The 15,802-nt window shown below is 34.2% G+C and overlaps 3 protein-coding genes across 3 annotated transcripts; 1 reads left to right on the top strand and 2 right to left on the bottom strand.

The window, feature by feature from the left end:
- The first annotated feature begins 737 nt into the window (after positions 1 to 737).
- LOC114402725 (zinc finger protein ZAT5-like) lies at positions 738 to 2,485 on the top strand. Its single transcript, XM_028365387.1, has one exon. It carries the CDS (start codon positions 1,042 to 1,044, stop codon positions 2,029 to 2,031), a length of 990 nt encoding a protein of 329 aa, XP_028221188.1. The 5' UTR covers positions 738 to 1,041; the 3' UTR covers positions 2,032 to 2,485.
- A 2,766-nt stretch (positions 2,486 to 5,251) lies between these two features.
- LOC114402166 (monocopper oxidase-like protein SKU5) lies at positions 5,252 to 8,696 on the bottom strand. The gene is made up of 9 exons (XM_028364674.1): positions 8,541 to 8,696; positions 8,342 to 8,451; positions 7,902 to 8,172; positions 7,643 to 7,763; positions 7,192 to 7,552; positions 6,607 to 6,975; positions 6,047 to 6,303; positions 5,621 to 5,903; positions 5,252 to 5,538 (listed from the first exon to the last, which is right to left on the bottom strand). Exons 1-9 carry the CDS (start codon positions 8,694 to 8,696, stop codon positions 5,481 to 5,483), a joined length of 1,986 nt encoding a protein of 661 aa, XP_028220475.1. The 3' UTR covers positions 5,252 to 5,480.
- Positions 8,697 to 10,854: 2,158 nt separating this feature from the next.
- LOC114402165 (monocopper oxidase-like protein SKU5) lies at positions 10,855 to 14,625 on the bottom strand. Its single transcript, XM_028364673.1, has 9 exons — positions 14,470 to 14,625; positions 14,269 to 14,378; positions 13,575 to 13,845; positions 13,275 to 13,395; positions 12,825 to 13,185; positions 12,244 to 12,612; positions 11,728 to 11,984; positions 11,548 to 11,641; positions 10,855 to 11,258 (listed from the first exon to the last, which is right to left on the bottom strand). Exons 1-9 carry the CDS (start codon positions 14,623 to 14,625, stop codon positions 11,201 to 11,203), a joined length of 1,797 nt encoding a protein of 598 aa, XP_028220474.1. The 3' UTR covers positions 10,855 to 11,200.
- Between the last annotated feature and the right edge of the window lie 1,177 nt (positions 14,626 to 15,802).

Here is a 15,802-nt window from a genome sequence, read left to right as displayed (position 1 = left end):
ATTGCTTCCTTCACACCCCCACCCCCTCTCTCTTTCTCTCTCTAAAATTAGTACACACATGTATATCAACCTCTATCTTGCACTCTATATGTCTTTCTTCACCAATACGTGTTAGTAACTAAACCAAATATATTGCCCCTCACGCGCCTTCAGGACAACAAATCCTTTTGTGCTAACTCATATCTCACATTCATTAAAGTAGATGCCATTAAAGTGAAACAAACAATCATTGTATTGATTGATGAGAAGTTCAATTTAGTAGTTCTAGTAACTAACAAGGTTAATTAATTGTGGGCATGAATTTTACAATTGAACCTTTATGCGGTTTAGATTAGCCATTGAGTGAAGACAGCTTCAATTTGTAGATTTAAAATTTGGATTGTATTTTATGGTTTACAATTGAACCAAATAGGTAGTGAAAAAAGATTGAGAGGCTGGAGTCACATGCGAGCTATATATAGAATGAGAAATAGGGAAATCCATCCCATGGAGAGTGGGGGTGGTAAATAGTAAATACTTGGACTAGGAGTCCAATGTAATGTGATGAAATTGAATAAATAAAGGTAATAAAGAAGCATGCTAATATAAGCTTTGGTTGGGGTAGTTTTTTCATTTCGTGAAAGTGCGTTGGCAAAGTGTGAGAAAGAGAGTGTGAGACGGACTCTTTGTTTTTAACAACCACTCTTTTCCAATCTGTTCCCCCCTTCACCACACTCTCCAAATTTGGCCACTTTCTGTTAAAATTGCATTATTTTTGGTCTATCTTTTTCTCGAGTGCTATGTTCTCTCTTTTCATTTCTAAATTTTTCCAATCCCCACAGGCCTATAAATAAACGCTTCCAAAACTTGGATTGCAGGGCTTATTCACAGTTACTGTTGTATGGGGTGGCTTTTGACTCCCCCCGACTTATTATATCCTTCACTCCCTATCTATATATAATATCCAACCCCCACTCTCCTTTCTCTGCTACCTTACAATTACAACCCTCCTAGCCTCTCTCTCTCTCTCTCTCTCTTTGGTGGTGTCAGAAAAGAACCAACATGGAAGCACCAGAAGAACTCTCTTTGGGGGGCTCAAAAGATCACACCAACATTGTCAAAGGAAAAAGAACCAAAAGGGTAAGGCCACAATCCCCTATGCCATTCTCCATCACCTCCAATTCTTCCACCGGAGAAGGAGAAAAAGAAGAAGGTTGCAACAACGGTGATGATGACAACAACAACATGAAAAATGAAGATATCAATAACATCAACAGCTCTCCCACCTCTTCTGCAGGATTACAAGACAGCACAGATGAAGAGGAGGACATGGCGAATTGCCTCATCCTTCTAGCTCAAGGGCAATCACGGGAATCCCCGAAACACGCGGAGGAGGACGCCGGCATGAACTCCGCCAAGTACAGCAGTAGAAAATTCTTGGAAGCTGCTACCTTGGGGTCTAGCAGGGCAGGGTACTATGTCTATGAATGCAAGACATGTAACAGAACCTACCCTTCATTTCAAGCACTTGGAGGCCACAGGGCCAGTCACAAGAAGCCTAAGGCATTGATGGCTATTGGCCTAGAGAAGAAACAGCAACACCTTTTGTCATCAGATGAGGAAGAGTTTCAATTGAAGACCAATAAGTCACCATTTTCCCTTCAATTGAATACAAAGGGGAATTTGTACAGCAACAACAACAAGTCCAAGGTGCACGAGTGCTCCATCTGTGGTGCTGAATTCACATCGGGACAGGCATTGGGTGGCCACATGAGACGCCACCGCGCTCCGGTCGGAACCACCACCCCCGCCACACTCTCCTTCACCCCATTGGCTTTGGAACCAGAAGAAGATCACCCCAGAAAGAAAAGGAATGTGTTGAATTTGGATTTGGATCTCAACCTTCCTGCCCCAGGAGATGATCATAGAGAATCCAAGTTTGCCTTCGCATCCAAGCAACAACAACAACAACATCAACAACCACAACAACAGCAACAGCCACAAACAAGTCTTGTCTTCCCCGCACCAGCTTTGGTGGATTGCCATTACTAACAAGGTTTTAGATTGGCATTTCCCAAGATGATCACAAAACAAAACCGGGGTTAATGTGCAAGTTTAGCGATACGGTTGTCGTCTGATTTGATTTTTTTTCTTTATTTCTTTTTTGATAATCAAAATTTACTTTACATGATTCTTTTGATTCTTTGTAAACTTGATGAAGCCATGGCCCATGGTGATTAAGGGTGAGCTCAGTTGTTTATTGGAGAAAAGTTTTAATATTTTCTCTGCAAAGACCTCTCCAACTCATGGATAGCGCATGTTGGGGTATCTTTTTTTCACTTCTTTTTTCATTGGTGTTAGGCCAGCCAAAGAATGTGATGTATTATGACTGCAGAGAGAAAGAGAGGCAGAGAGGGTGTTGGTAGTGGTACTATCCAAAAAAGTCTTTGTTTAAGTTTCATTGTTTTGTCCACAAGAAAACATTAAACACAACATTTTTTTTCTATCTCTCTCTCTTTTTCACAGTGTGTGTCCCCTCATATTGGTCATGGAAATAGAATAAAAGTAGCGAAAGCCAGTAAGTAACTGCTATTCTCACATGAATCCTCAAGGTGTCCTTTTTCTCCTTTACCAATGTGTTGTCATTAAAAATATTATTATTGTTCAGATAATTTTGTTCTTTTCTTTGCTTGTTCCCTCTCCCTGTGCTAGTTAATTACCTAAGCAACCTCATGAAACCACCCAGTGCTTCATCATTCATCATTCACGACCCTCAATTTCTCCGAATCCTCACAATTGGCTTAGATACAGCTAATAACAAGTGTCAAAATTGGAGTGGATCAAATCCACAAACCAAAAGTAAAGATCATAGTTATGTTGAATTAAGTTATTTAACATATTAATAAACTATGTGTGATTTTAAATTTCATTGCTTTCTTTTCTTTCTGATGAAGTATAAAGAGGCGTTGAAGAAAACTGTGTTACTCCGCAAGTGTAGATTTACACTCAACCTATTATCATTTAGGTCATTGTATTTGTAAGATTAATTAATATGCAAATATTGTATAACCAAAGTTCGTTTTCCATTATTTTCTTTTTATGATTTTTTTTTGTTAAGAAGTCAAACGCAGCATGAGATCTCGTCAATACAAGTTGAGGATTTATTTATAATTACTCAGAATTAGTTTATAACAAATAAATATGCTAAAATTGAACAGAAGGGCACTGGTGACTTAACTAAACTTTTACCAAGTTGAAAAGAAAAAGGGGTTCACTTGCCAATTTTTGATAAATGATCATGAAAAGAAAAAGGTGAATTTGGATAATATTTTCTAAAGAAAAAAAAATTATTGGACAAAAATAGATGGAACCAAATGCAATCAAATGAGATTATTCTAATATAGTTCGGTTTTTCTAATTAGAAATAAATCGATCAGTTCTTAATTTAAGAAAACATCGGATGAATTTTTTTCCCTACAAATAAAATGAAATTTAAAACATTGAAGTCACTATATAGTTGGATGGGGATGAAAATTGAAGTCTAACTTTTATGTGTCAGATTTAATTGGTGTCATGTGGTCCTCTTGATTCATCAAGCTCGTCTACCTAGAATACTCAATACTTGACCCGGAACGATGTCGTTTTACGATGAGATCCAGACAAGGAAAGATAGCAAATGAATTCGGCCCAAATAACTTCGTTAACAAACTATCGAAGCAACAAAAGCCCATACATCACGTATAAAAACTATAAACACTTTTGTTTCGATATGTTTTTGGTTAAAAAAAAACATGAACATACAGAAAATTTAAAAATATAAGACACAACAAAATGTAATATATATATATATATATATATATATATATATATATATATATATATATAATTAAAATAAATCTTAATTTCACCAGAAAAGATTAATATATTAAAATAAACATAAATCGTTTTCATATTATAATTCTTATTTAATATATTATAATTATAATATTTCCATTTATATTGATGTAAAAAATTGAAAGTAAAAGAACACAAAATACACCTGGGAATATTTGAAGTATCCATAGTGTCCTATACGAATACGCGCGGTGCTATCTAAAATGGAAGCTATACTACTTTCTATCCTTGTTTAACCCCTTCTTTTTTTTATATTCATATTTCTGGGTTCTTGATTTTATTAGAAAAAACATTCTTTGTGAAACTATTATAGAGCTTGCTTTTGCAGCTACTGCTATACTTAGAGTAGACAAAGCTTTTTGTTGAAGCATACTTTGCCTAAGATTACACCCACATTTATGCTAAGACAAAAGAGTATACTCAAAACTATTTCTGAAGGCAAACTGTAGACTATACGCAGAGTATACACAATACATCACACTTCAATATACTTTGCCTCTACCGCACACTTTTACCCACCACTTTTTTGCGTGTGAATGATTCTTCAAATCCTAAGTTCCTAACTATATAGACACTCCATTTTTTCTGTGTTAAGAATGCATGTCTTACTCAGCATACTGTTTTAATAACTATATTAGTATATTTTTCATCGCTAAGAATCTCTTTCAAGTTACAGGTGTCTTGGTCTTTTTCTTTTTTCAGTTGGGTATATATAACTTACACAGCATCATAAATACCATTTCATTTTCAAAATATGGTACAACTACAGCAAATTATATTATTTAATTTACTGGTCTTTTGTAAATAAGTTATTGAAACAGGGTTACTTATACAATATGTAAATTTAGAATTGGCTAAAACTGCATAACCGCTATTCGTTGGGACGATCTGGCTAAATCTGATGTCCAACATGGTGGTGTTAAAATACAAGTGGTCCTAAACAAAAAAAAATAATCACGAATTATTGTACTCGTGCATACAATTTATATATCAACATCTCAACCACCTATTGCTAGTCACAAATATTTTTTTATTATATATTTTCAGCCTTGTGTAGTCTTGAAATAGTTGCAATTGGCGATAGCATAGAGTAATTTCGTTTTCATTAAGGTATTGGTGAAATATAGTTGCAGTTGTATTAATGTGAGAGTATAGAGGAAGGGCAGTTGCATTAGAAATAACTTAAAACCACGTTTCTACCTATATGATTGTACGTTGTAGTGAGTTGATAAGTCAGTTTAGTGAGAGCGAACATTAAAAGAATCTATCAAAAGAAAATGGAAACATCAAGACTTAATTATAGAATGGAGATAATTACATGGGAACTAAAAGATACAAGATGAAGCATAAAGATGTGAAAAATGTTTGTTAGTAATATTCCAATCAAGACGCCCTTGCATACTGTTGAACCTAAAACATGCATCACTTTCAATCGTTCTGCAGATTAAGAAACATCCACCAAGTGTGGCCAAAGATTAACACTGCAATTCTTGATGTACCAAGTACTAAACTTAAAAAAGAAGAGAAAAAAAAACACTGTAGAAATTCTATCCTTATGCTGGTATGCATATCTTCCATCTCCTTAGCAAAGGGGTGCGCCTTCTCAATTAATGGAGACCAATATAGAGGAAACACAAGGCAGTGGTGATCACAGCAATCAGAGACCTATTGTTGTTATTACAAAGAACACATATTAGCCTATAAGCATTTCACATAAATGGTGTCACAATACAAAATACGTTAATACCTTGTTCTATGTGGATTATATGCCTTGGATGATGGAGCATTTGGTGCTGGGGACACTGAGGGAGAATTTGGATTATATGCCTCGGGCGATGGAGCATTTGGTGCTGGGGACACTGAGGGAGAATTTGGATTATATGCCTTGGGCGATGGAGCATTTGGTTCTGGGGACACTGAAGGAGCATTTTGCTTGCATGCTTTGGATGATGGAGAATTTGGTGCTGGGGACACTGAAGGAGCATTTGGATTATGTTCGTTTAATGGTGGAGGTGAAGGTTGAAAAAAGCCTGTGAACATTCACAAGCATCAATAGTCAATACCATAGCCTTAGCTTTCTACTTCATCATCATTCAAGAATGAAAGTTTGTAATAAAGGAGATAAAAAGGACAAACAAGTAGAAGAAACTCTGAAGTTTTAACATGAACTGACCACATAGAAGGAGATTCTGTGGAGGTGGCTTCTCCTTGGCAGGGTTGGGATCAGCATCATAAACCCTCACATAGAGCTCTTCACCTAAATACCAGCTTTGCAAGTTCTGTGATCGCAGGTTCCACATTCCAGGGTTGTCAGGGTACACATACACTGCACTCCACCCTCCAGGGTACACTTGCACAGTGGAGCGAGCAACAGGATCATTAAGGTTATAACTTGACCGTGATTCTGGATTCCATTCTCCTTCCCCAATCCTAAACACAAACATTAGTCACAAACATTTATTTAGCAACTAGAAAATTTCATATACAACAAAATATGCTGATGTTGGGCTGACTAAGAATTCAAGTTCATAATAATGTGTCAATATATCTATAACTTTGACTTGTCCTTTGGAATTATCTAAATGTTGTCATGCCATGCCATGCATGTGTTTCCTTACATGTATAAGTTTTATATGATCAGGTTGTATAGTGACACGACATGTTAAGAAAAACAATTTACTTAACCACTTGCCTTAAAATAGACTTAATGAAGTATTTGTTTGTTACACTCACCCGACAACAAAGAAGCTGTATCCATCCAAATGCCAAGTATCAATGATGTCTAAATTGTTTTTGAGCACTATCTCCGTCCACCCTTTATGTAATGCACTGGCTACGAAAACTCCACGCACAGCATTAACATTTGAACTGTTCTTAGAATAAGCATCAAGTTCATATACTCCAGTTCCGTTAGAAAAGTAATCAGCTAGCTTCAGTGGTGTATTTGGGGTCAAGTAAGACACATTGTTGACAGTGTAGCGATATAAACCATCAACCACTGCTGTTGATGCCTGGAAAATGAAAGTCTCAGATATTGCCACATTTTTTACATTGAACGTTCCCTGAGGATTAGGCCTTGCAGCTCCAGTAGTGAGGTTCCACCTACAATATAAATAATCCCACAATGTGAATGTTTGCATATGTTCTAACTATAACCTCAAAGTCAGATTAAGTTTTCATAACTGCTCAAAACAGTTAAGAGGCATTAATGCTATTGCTAACATTATAGTATGTTGACATTAAGTAAAGAAAGAAAAAGAGGAAATTGGAAAAACTCTTCTTAAGCATACAGAGCACCATTTTGTGGCATGCAATTACCTAATGGATTTTGCTTGGTTGATGGAGAATTGCAGATCAAATGGATCTGGACCACTTGGCAGAGAACCAGTAGCCGGTGTGGTAGAGTTATCATAATGAAGCACAGCGACACCGACAAGAGTGTTATTATTTGTGGCATTACTCATTTTGGGAGAGGCCACTATGTAGTAATCAGCAGCACTTTGGTTTGCTGTGACAAGAACTGAGTAGGATTGGCCTACATGAACATCAAGAGACTCCAACTCTATTTGATTGACATAAGAACCTTCAGTTTCAGCCAAAACCATTTGATGGTTTTGAATCCTGAAATTGAAGCTCCAGGCTGTCCCTACGTTTGATATCCTGAGCAAATATGTTTTACCTGTGACACATGACCATAAATGGATTTAAATTAACAGACAACATGATCATAAAGTGTGAGTCACTCACACATCTCTTATGAACTTCTTACCTTGTGTAACATTGAAGGTCTCATATGATAGAGATAAATTGTTCATATATGGTCCTTTTCCGTTTATTAGCATCCAATCAGGAGGAAGAACATCCGACGCATCCAACCTGGACCTAATATCCTGATTGAAATAATTTCATATATATTCATTATTCACGATTAGTAAATATAAAAATATCAGAAAGTTGAGTAGCATTCTAAGGAATTGCTAAAGCCACAATAATATCAATGGTCAAATGATAAGAAAGCAGCCAGTTACCTTGTAGCTACTGCTGTGCCAGTCACCAATTAGAAAATCAAACTCTGCCTCAGGTTTTGGAAAAGGAACACTTATCACGGGTCGATTGTTGACTCGAATTGGACCAAACCCTCCACCAGCTTTGAGGAAATTGATGGAAGGAAAGTAGAAGAATGTGCCAATCTGGTCTTTGGTTTGGAATTCATAAGTCCAATTCCTGCCTGGTTGGATGGGACAGTTTGTGCCAGACACTCCATCTTCCCATGAATCTAGCCTTTGCTGTATGCCATTCCTACATCAGAACCAAAATTCCATATGTTTAGTGCATAATCCAACTACTATAATTAAAGCAATACAAAAATAATTAAAATATACGAATTTTGGAAGTTGCCATTAGAATGCCTCTCCAAATAGTAAAACGATTATTTGTTAGACAAAGAAAGAGAGTGCATATTATATACCATGTAAACAGCAAGGGATCATCCAAATCGTTGAAAACATTGACATGAACAACATCATTTGTTGTTGCATTTATAAGGGGTCCAGGGAACATGCCATTGATTGTTATGACCTGCCAATCATATCAGCAATGAAATTAGGAAACAATGCATGACTAAAGACAGATAAAAAGATGAATAGATCAAAGGCTATGATCCCTACTGGTTGATCAGTAGACACAGGCTTTAAATTAATGTCAGTGGAAACGTGCCAATCAAGGAATATATCAGCACTTGAGGCTATTGTGACAAGGAATGGTAGCAGCACAATTGCACATGTTACAAGTTTGAGTCGATCACCAGCAGAACCTGCAGCCATTGAGACGCAACCACACCTTCTTCTTGCTTTGTATGTGACTACTAGTGCCTCTTAATCGTTAAATTTCAAGAGCCAGGCCTTCACAATTTGAATAGCTTTGAATCCTGAATATATAAAGTACAATAGATATATTTAACAACATATGGTCTTTTTTTAATATCTTATCTTTCTAATGTATCGTTTTTATCTTTATCTTTAAATTAAAATTTTAAAAGCAACTATCACCAGTAAAAATACTTTTTATCATAATATAAATTATTTATCATAAATCTAAAACATAATTTATATTCATAAATATTATTTATTATAAATTTTAATTATAGTATAATCTATATATTTAAAATTAAAAATTATTATATATTTTAATCATTTAAAATAAACATTTATCACGAACACCACATAAACTAAAATAATAAAGAAGAAAAGTCCGAAATATTTGATTAAATTCAAATAGAATAGTCGGCCAATGTGTAACATTTTGAATTTGTTGGATTAATGTTAATTTTTGTAATCTTTTATCGGAAAAAAAGTAATCTCTTTTTGATAATTTTAAAATTACTAATTTTTTAGCTTTATGTTAGAAGAGCCTATTATCTATAAAAAAAAAATGTATTGCATGAGTTCTTGGTCTAATTAATCTCCTGAAACTACTTTGCCTCCAACATGATTTACCCTCCTCCTTCCCATGCCAGTTCATGGACTTGTTTCGTAACTTCACAATATCTCCATGTTTTGTTATCAAATTGATATTCACCGTTTTTTCTTAAAATCTGTGTTTATCATATAAGTCAAGAGAAGGATAAGTTGATTTAAAATCACACGTAAACATTTTTTAAAATATGAATAATAAATCATAAAAAAATATATTTTAATATATGAATTATATTTTAAATTTGATAAATAATTTATACTGATTGATATTTTTTAAACAAATATTAAAATTCAACTTTAAAATAAAGAAGAAATTGATATATTAAAAAATATTAAAGGTTAAGAAAATTCCTAAAAACAATATTGTGGAAGAAAAATGCCTAAAAACGCTTTCTTAAAGAATAAAGAATTAATGGTTCAACGTAAAAAAAAAGTTCCTCTCTATCTTTATTAAACTTGATTGCCATCTCTCATCCTCTAATAATAGAAATTAAATTTTAACAATTATAAAAGTTGATAAATTTAAAGGTATAAACGATTAAAAAGATCAAATATAAATAAAGATAAAATGAAGATAATTGAGAGATTGATTAAATTTTGTATCTAACAAAAGTAGCATATGAAATGAAATGCACATCCAAATGTGAGAGCCTAAACGAAGGACTAAAAAACTGAAAGTTTCAATCTTCAAATTATATATTCTAATTTATAACATAGAAGTGCCTTCTTGTTTTACATTTCCCACAAACAAGTATGTTAGTTTCCACTTTCCACTCCTTAAGTAAATGAGTGTGTAAATTTACACAGACATACATGTAGAGTCATGAAACTAGTAAAGTAAGGATGAAAATGACGATTGCAGTGTGAGTTTACTCTTTCTGTCTCAGTTCTTGTCAAAGTAGTAAATTGTATAATTATTTAATTTATTATTATTATTATTATTATTATTATTATAACTTTAGAGCATTTCATAAATTTGATATTTTTCAAGCTTTCTTCTCTTTTTCATCAAAGTGCAGTTCATTCTCCTCTCTCACACATGCATCATATCTGTTTTCAATTAATATATCTCTTTGATAGAGTCAAAGTGCCTGTAATTTTAAGGTTCAATTAATCTGTTGGTCCATGAACTTTTACAGAATTTTTAATTAGGTTTCTAAACATTTTTTTTTGTTTCAATTAGGTCCTGAACTTGTCATTATTTTTTAATTTTGCGGCAAATTAACTTATTTTCAGTCTAGGTAACAGATCTAGTTGCGGGTAATTGATATTAGGATTTCGCTGTCAGTTTTATTTTCAGCCATGTGTAGTCTTGAAATAGTTGCAATCGGTAATAGCAAGATCAATTTCGATTTCATTAAGGTGTGAATGAAATATAGTTGCAGCTGTATTAATGAGAACAAGAGTATAGAGGAGGGGGGAAGGGGCAACAGTTGCATTAGCAATAGCTTAAAACCATATTTCTACCTATGATTGTAGGTTGTAGTGAGTTATTAGATCAGTTTAGTGACAGTGGACAATGTAGAATGTATCAAAGAGAAATGTTTGCAAGTACATAGTAATATGTCAACCAAGATGGCCTTGCATGTTGAACCTAAAACATGCATCATTTTCCACCGTTCTATAGATTAAGAAACATCCAACAAGTGTGGCCAAAGAATGACACTGCAAATCTTAACATGTATATATTGAAACAAGTAGCATGACTGTAGTAATAAGTAACCAATATTATGTATACATTTCATTCTTGACAGTTCAAACTTAAAAAGAAAAAAAAGAATACTGTAGAAATTTTATCCTTATGCTGGTCTGTGCATATCTCCAACTCCTTAGCAAAGGGTGGACCGTCTCAATTAATGGAGATCAATATAGAACAAACATATAGCAGTGGTGATCATAGCAATCAGAGACCTATTATAACAAAGAATACACAGAAACAACACATATTAGTCTATAACAATAACAATAACCAAGCCTTATGTCATTAGGTGAGATCAGCATATTTTTTATTTTTTTTATATCGGTAAATGTTAATTTGTTAGAATTTGTTAGAATGTTAGTTTTGTTAGCAAAGGGGATCAAACCAGCAACCTTTCCCCTCTTTCCTTCTTCCTTAATCATCCAACACACCTCCTGAGGTCAGCATATCAGTTATAAGCATTTAACATAAATGATGTAACAACACATAATGCACTAATACCTTGTTCTATGTGGATTATATGCATATGCGTTGGATGATGGAGCATTTGGTGCTGGGGACACTGAGGGAGGAGGGGTTGGTGGCTGATACTTGCCTGAGAACGTTCAATAGTGAAAGTTTGTAAAGGAGAAAAAGAGGACAACCAAGTAGAAGAAACTTGGAGGTTTTAACATGACTAACCACATAGAAGGAGATTCTGTGGAGGTGGCTTCTCCTTGGCAGGGTTGGGATCAGCATCATAAACCCTCACATAGAGCTCTTCACCTAAATACCAGCTTTGCAAGTTCTGTGATCTTAGGTTCCACATTCCAGGGTTGTCAGGGTACACATACACTGAACTCCACCCTCCAGGGTACACTTGCACAGTGGAGCGAGCAACAGGATCATAAAGGTTATAACTTGACCGGGATTCTGGATTCCAATCTCCTTCCCCCATTCTAAACAGAAACATTTGTTATTTATCAACTAGAAAATTTCATATACAACAAAATATGCTGATGTGGAGCTACCAATGAACTCTAGTTCATAATAACATGTCAATGTACACACACATATAGAGAGAGAGAGACAATTTTATATTATAATTTTGACGTGCCCTTCCAAATTATCTAATGTCATCAGGTATGGTCTTCATTCTACATGAACCTGACTTTATAGTAACACTTCTCAAATTAAGAAGATTACATAATCACTTACCCAACAACAAAGAAGCTATATCCATCCAAATGCCAAGTATCAATGATGTCTAAATTGTTTTCTAGCACTATCTCAGTCCACCCTTTATGTAATGCACTAGCTACGAAAACTCCACGCACGGCGTTAGCATTTGAAGTGTTCTTAGAAAAAGCATCAAGTTCATATACACCAGTTCCATTGGAAAAGAAATCAGCTAGTTTCAGTGGTGTATCTGGGATCAAGTAAGACACATTGTTGACAGAATAGCGAGATAATCCATCAATAGTTGCTGTTGATGCGTTTAGAATGAAAGTTTCAATTATTGTCACATTTGTTACATTGAACATTCCCTGGGGATTAGGCCTTGCAGCTCCAGTGGTGAGGTTCCACCTTCAATTCAAATAAACCCACAATGTGAATGTTTTGCATATGTTCTAAATGTGAACTCAAAGTCAGATTTAATTTTCATACTGCTCAAAACTGTTTAGAGGCATTATTAATATTGCTCACTTTATAGTATGTTGACATTGAGCAAGCAAAGAAAGAAAATTGGAAAAACTCTTCTTTGGCATACAGAGCACCATTTTGTGAAATGCAATTACCTAATGGATTTTGCTTGGTTGATGGAGAATTGCAGATCAAATGGATCTGGACCACTTGGAAGAGACCCATTAGCCGGTGTGGTAGAGTTGTCATAATGAAGCACAGCAACGCCAACAAGAGTGTTATTATTTGTGGCATTACTCAGTTTAGGAGAGGCTACTATGTAGTAATCAACAGCATTTTGGTTTGCTGTGACAAGAACTGAGTAGGATTGGCCTACATGAACATCAAGAGACTCCAGCTCTATTTGATTGACATAAGAACCTTCAGTTTCAACCAAAACCAGTTGATGATTTTGAATCCTGAAATTGAAGCTCCAGGCTGTCCCTACGTTTGATATCCTAAGCAAATATGTCTTGCCTGTGAGACATTACCATAAAGGAATTAAATTAATTGACACCATGTCTATAGAGTGTGAGTCACTAATACTTCTCTTATTGACTTTTTACCTTGTGTAACATTGAAGGTCTCATATGATTGAGAAAGATTGTTCATATATGGTCCTTTTCCGTTTATTAGCATCCAATCAGGAGAAGGAACATCTGCCGTATTCAACCTGGACCTAATGTCCTAGTTGAAATTATATCAAATATATTTCATTTTTCAGTATAGCAAATCCAAAAATATAACTACTAATAAATTAAAGATAAGTAAAAGAAGTAGCATTCTAAGGAATTGATAAAAGCATAATAATATGAATGTTCAAAAGTGAGTATCAATGGTCAAATGACAAGAAAGCGGCCAGTTACCTTGTAGCTACTGATGTACCAGTCACCAATTAGAAGATCAAACTCTGCCTCAGGTTTTGGAAAAGGAACGCTAATCAAGGGTCGATTGTTGACTCGAATTGGACCAAACCCTCCACCAGCCTTAAGGAAATTGATGGAAGGAAAGTAGAAGAATGTGCCAATCTGGTCTTTGGCTTGGAAATCATAAGTCCAATTCTTGCCAGGTTGGATAGGGCAGTTTGTGCCAGACACTCCATCTTGCCATGAGTCTAGCCTTTGCTGTATGCCATTCCTACACCAGAACCAAAATTCTTTAAGTTTAGCGCTACTCCTAAAACTGAATCAATACAAAACAATCAAAATATTTTTTTTCAAAGGCAAAGGAAGTATATTATAAGTATAGAGAAAGCAGATAAGTACAAGAAATACATCTGCAATATACATCAAAAAATACCTATCTCATATCAAATGAGATGTGAGATAATGTATAGCAAAAAGCACCCTTGGCAGCTGCTATAAATTAAGGCATAGCAAAGGGTTGTTACATCAAGCGGAATAGAAAATAACAGACTTGTTCCTCCTTTTGTATAGAAACCATTAGGTGTGGCTTTCTAATGCCTCACCAAATAGTAAAACTATTGAGTATTTGTCCAAGGCCATTAATATTATTATAAGCGGGAAAGAAAGAGAGGAGTACGTATTAAATAATAAATACCATGTAAACAGCAAGGGATCATCCAAATCATTGAAAACATTGACATGAATATTATCATTTGTTGTTGCATTTATAAGGGGTCCAGGGAACATGCCATTGATTGTAATTACCTGCCAATCATATAAGCAATGAAATTAGTCAACAATGCATGACTCAAACAAATATAAAGATGAATAGATCAAAGGCATTTATAATCCCCACCGGTTGATCAGTGGACACAGGCTTTAAATTGAAGTCAGCGGAAACGTGCCAATCAAGGAATATATCAGCACTAGTGGTCATTGTAACAAAGAATGGTAGCAGCACAATTGCACATGTAACATGTTTCAGTTGAGGACCAGCAGAACCTGCAGCCATTGAGACGTGACCACAGCTTCTTGGTTTGGATTGTTACACTTGAAGAACAAGGCGTTAACAGTTTAAATAGCTTTGAATTTATCAACTGCTAAAAAGTTAGAGAGAAAAGTTCCAGAGGTTCAGTTAAATTTAAATACAACAGCCGGCCAAAGTGCAACATTATATATCAGATCAATGTTGGTTTTCGTAAATTGAATTTATTTAATGATATGAAAAGAAAGATTATGCTGGGAAAGTATAAAACAGTTTTATACTATCAATCATTTTAAAATTTTATAAAATTTGTTGAGTAATAATACATTTTTTTAAAATATAAGTAAATATTTACTATTTTCTCTATCTCTAAATATAATAGTCTTTTAATTAATTTACACCCTTTAAAAAAGTTGGTTAATATAGTTTGTGGCATTAAATAGGTTAACAATTTGTATTATATTATCAAAATTATCATTAAAATTATTGAGACTACTCAATCTCTTTATTTTCACTTAATTAATTATTGTGTGTTAATCTTCTTATTTAATTCTTATAAGAAAAATAATATATTTATATTTTTAATATATAGTATTTATTGTAAAGCAATTAAAGGTATTTAAATAAAAAATAATTAATGTAAAAGACAACTTAAAAAAATCTTATAAAAAAATAAAGTAGACACAGAAACGGAAAGAGTATAAAATAACATATCTACCAATGTCTTGTTTATCTAAGACTTGGTATGTGCAACAATTTAGTTAACATATAAATAGTTAGTATTAGAAAATTAACGTTATCAACAAAATGTTTTTAGAATAAATGTGTGTTTATTTTTCTGATAATTTCAAGTTTCAACTAATTCACCGTGAATCCAATTAACCTCTTACTTTCTTCTCCTTTTCCATCTTGGGAAGTGGAAAAACAATGTTCAATGTAGTCCAAACTGAAAAACAACATACCTAACTTGATCTCCCATCTCTCTCTATATATATATTAATTGAACCTGTGAAAAATAAAATAGTCATATCATAACCTGTTTTCAATTAATATATCTGTTTGATAGATCAGACAAAGTGCCTGTAATTTTAAGACTGGAAGTTCATTAGAATCGTGGTTCAAACATCCATCCCTGTCCAAACAAAAAGAAAAAAAAATTGATAGAATACTAAATATTAAAATATACTATCATATCATCCCAACG

The sequence above is a fragment of the Glycine soja genome, chromosome 20 (assembly GCF_004193775.1).
Source record: "Glycine soja cultivar W05 chromosome 20, ASM419377v2, whole genome shotgun sequence".
In the NCBI taxonomy this organism is placed as follows: Eukaryota; Viridiplantae; Streptophyta; class Magnoliopsida; order Fabales; family Fabaceae; genus Glycine; species Glycine soja.
This window is presented reverse-complemented; position numbering and strand designations above follow the sequence as displayed.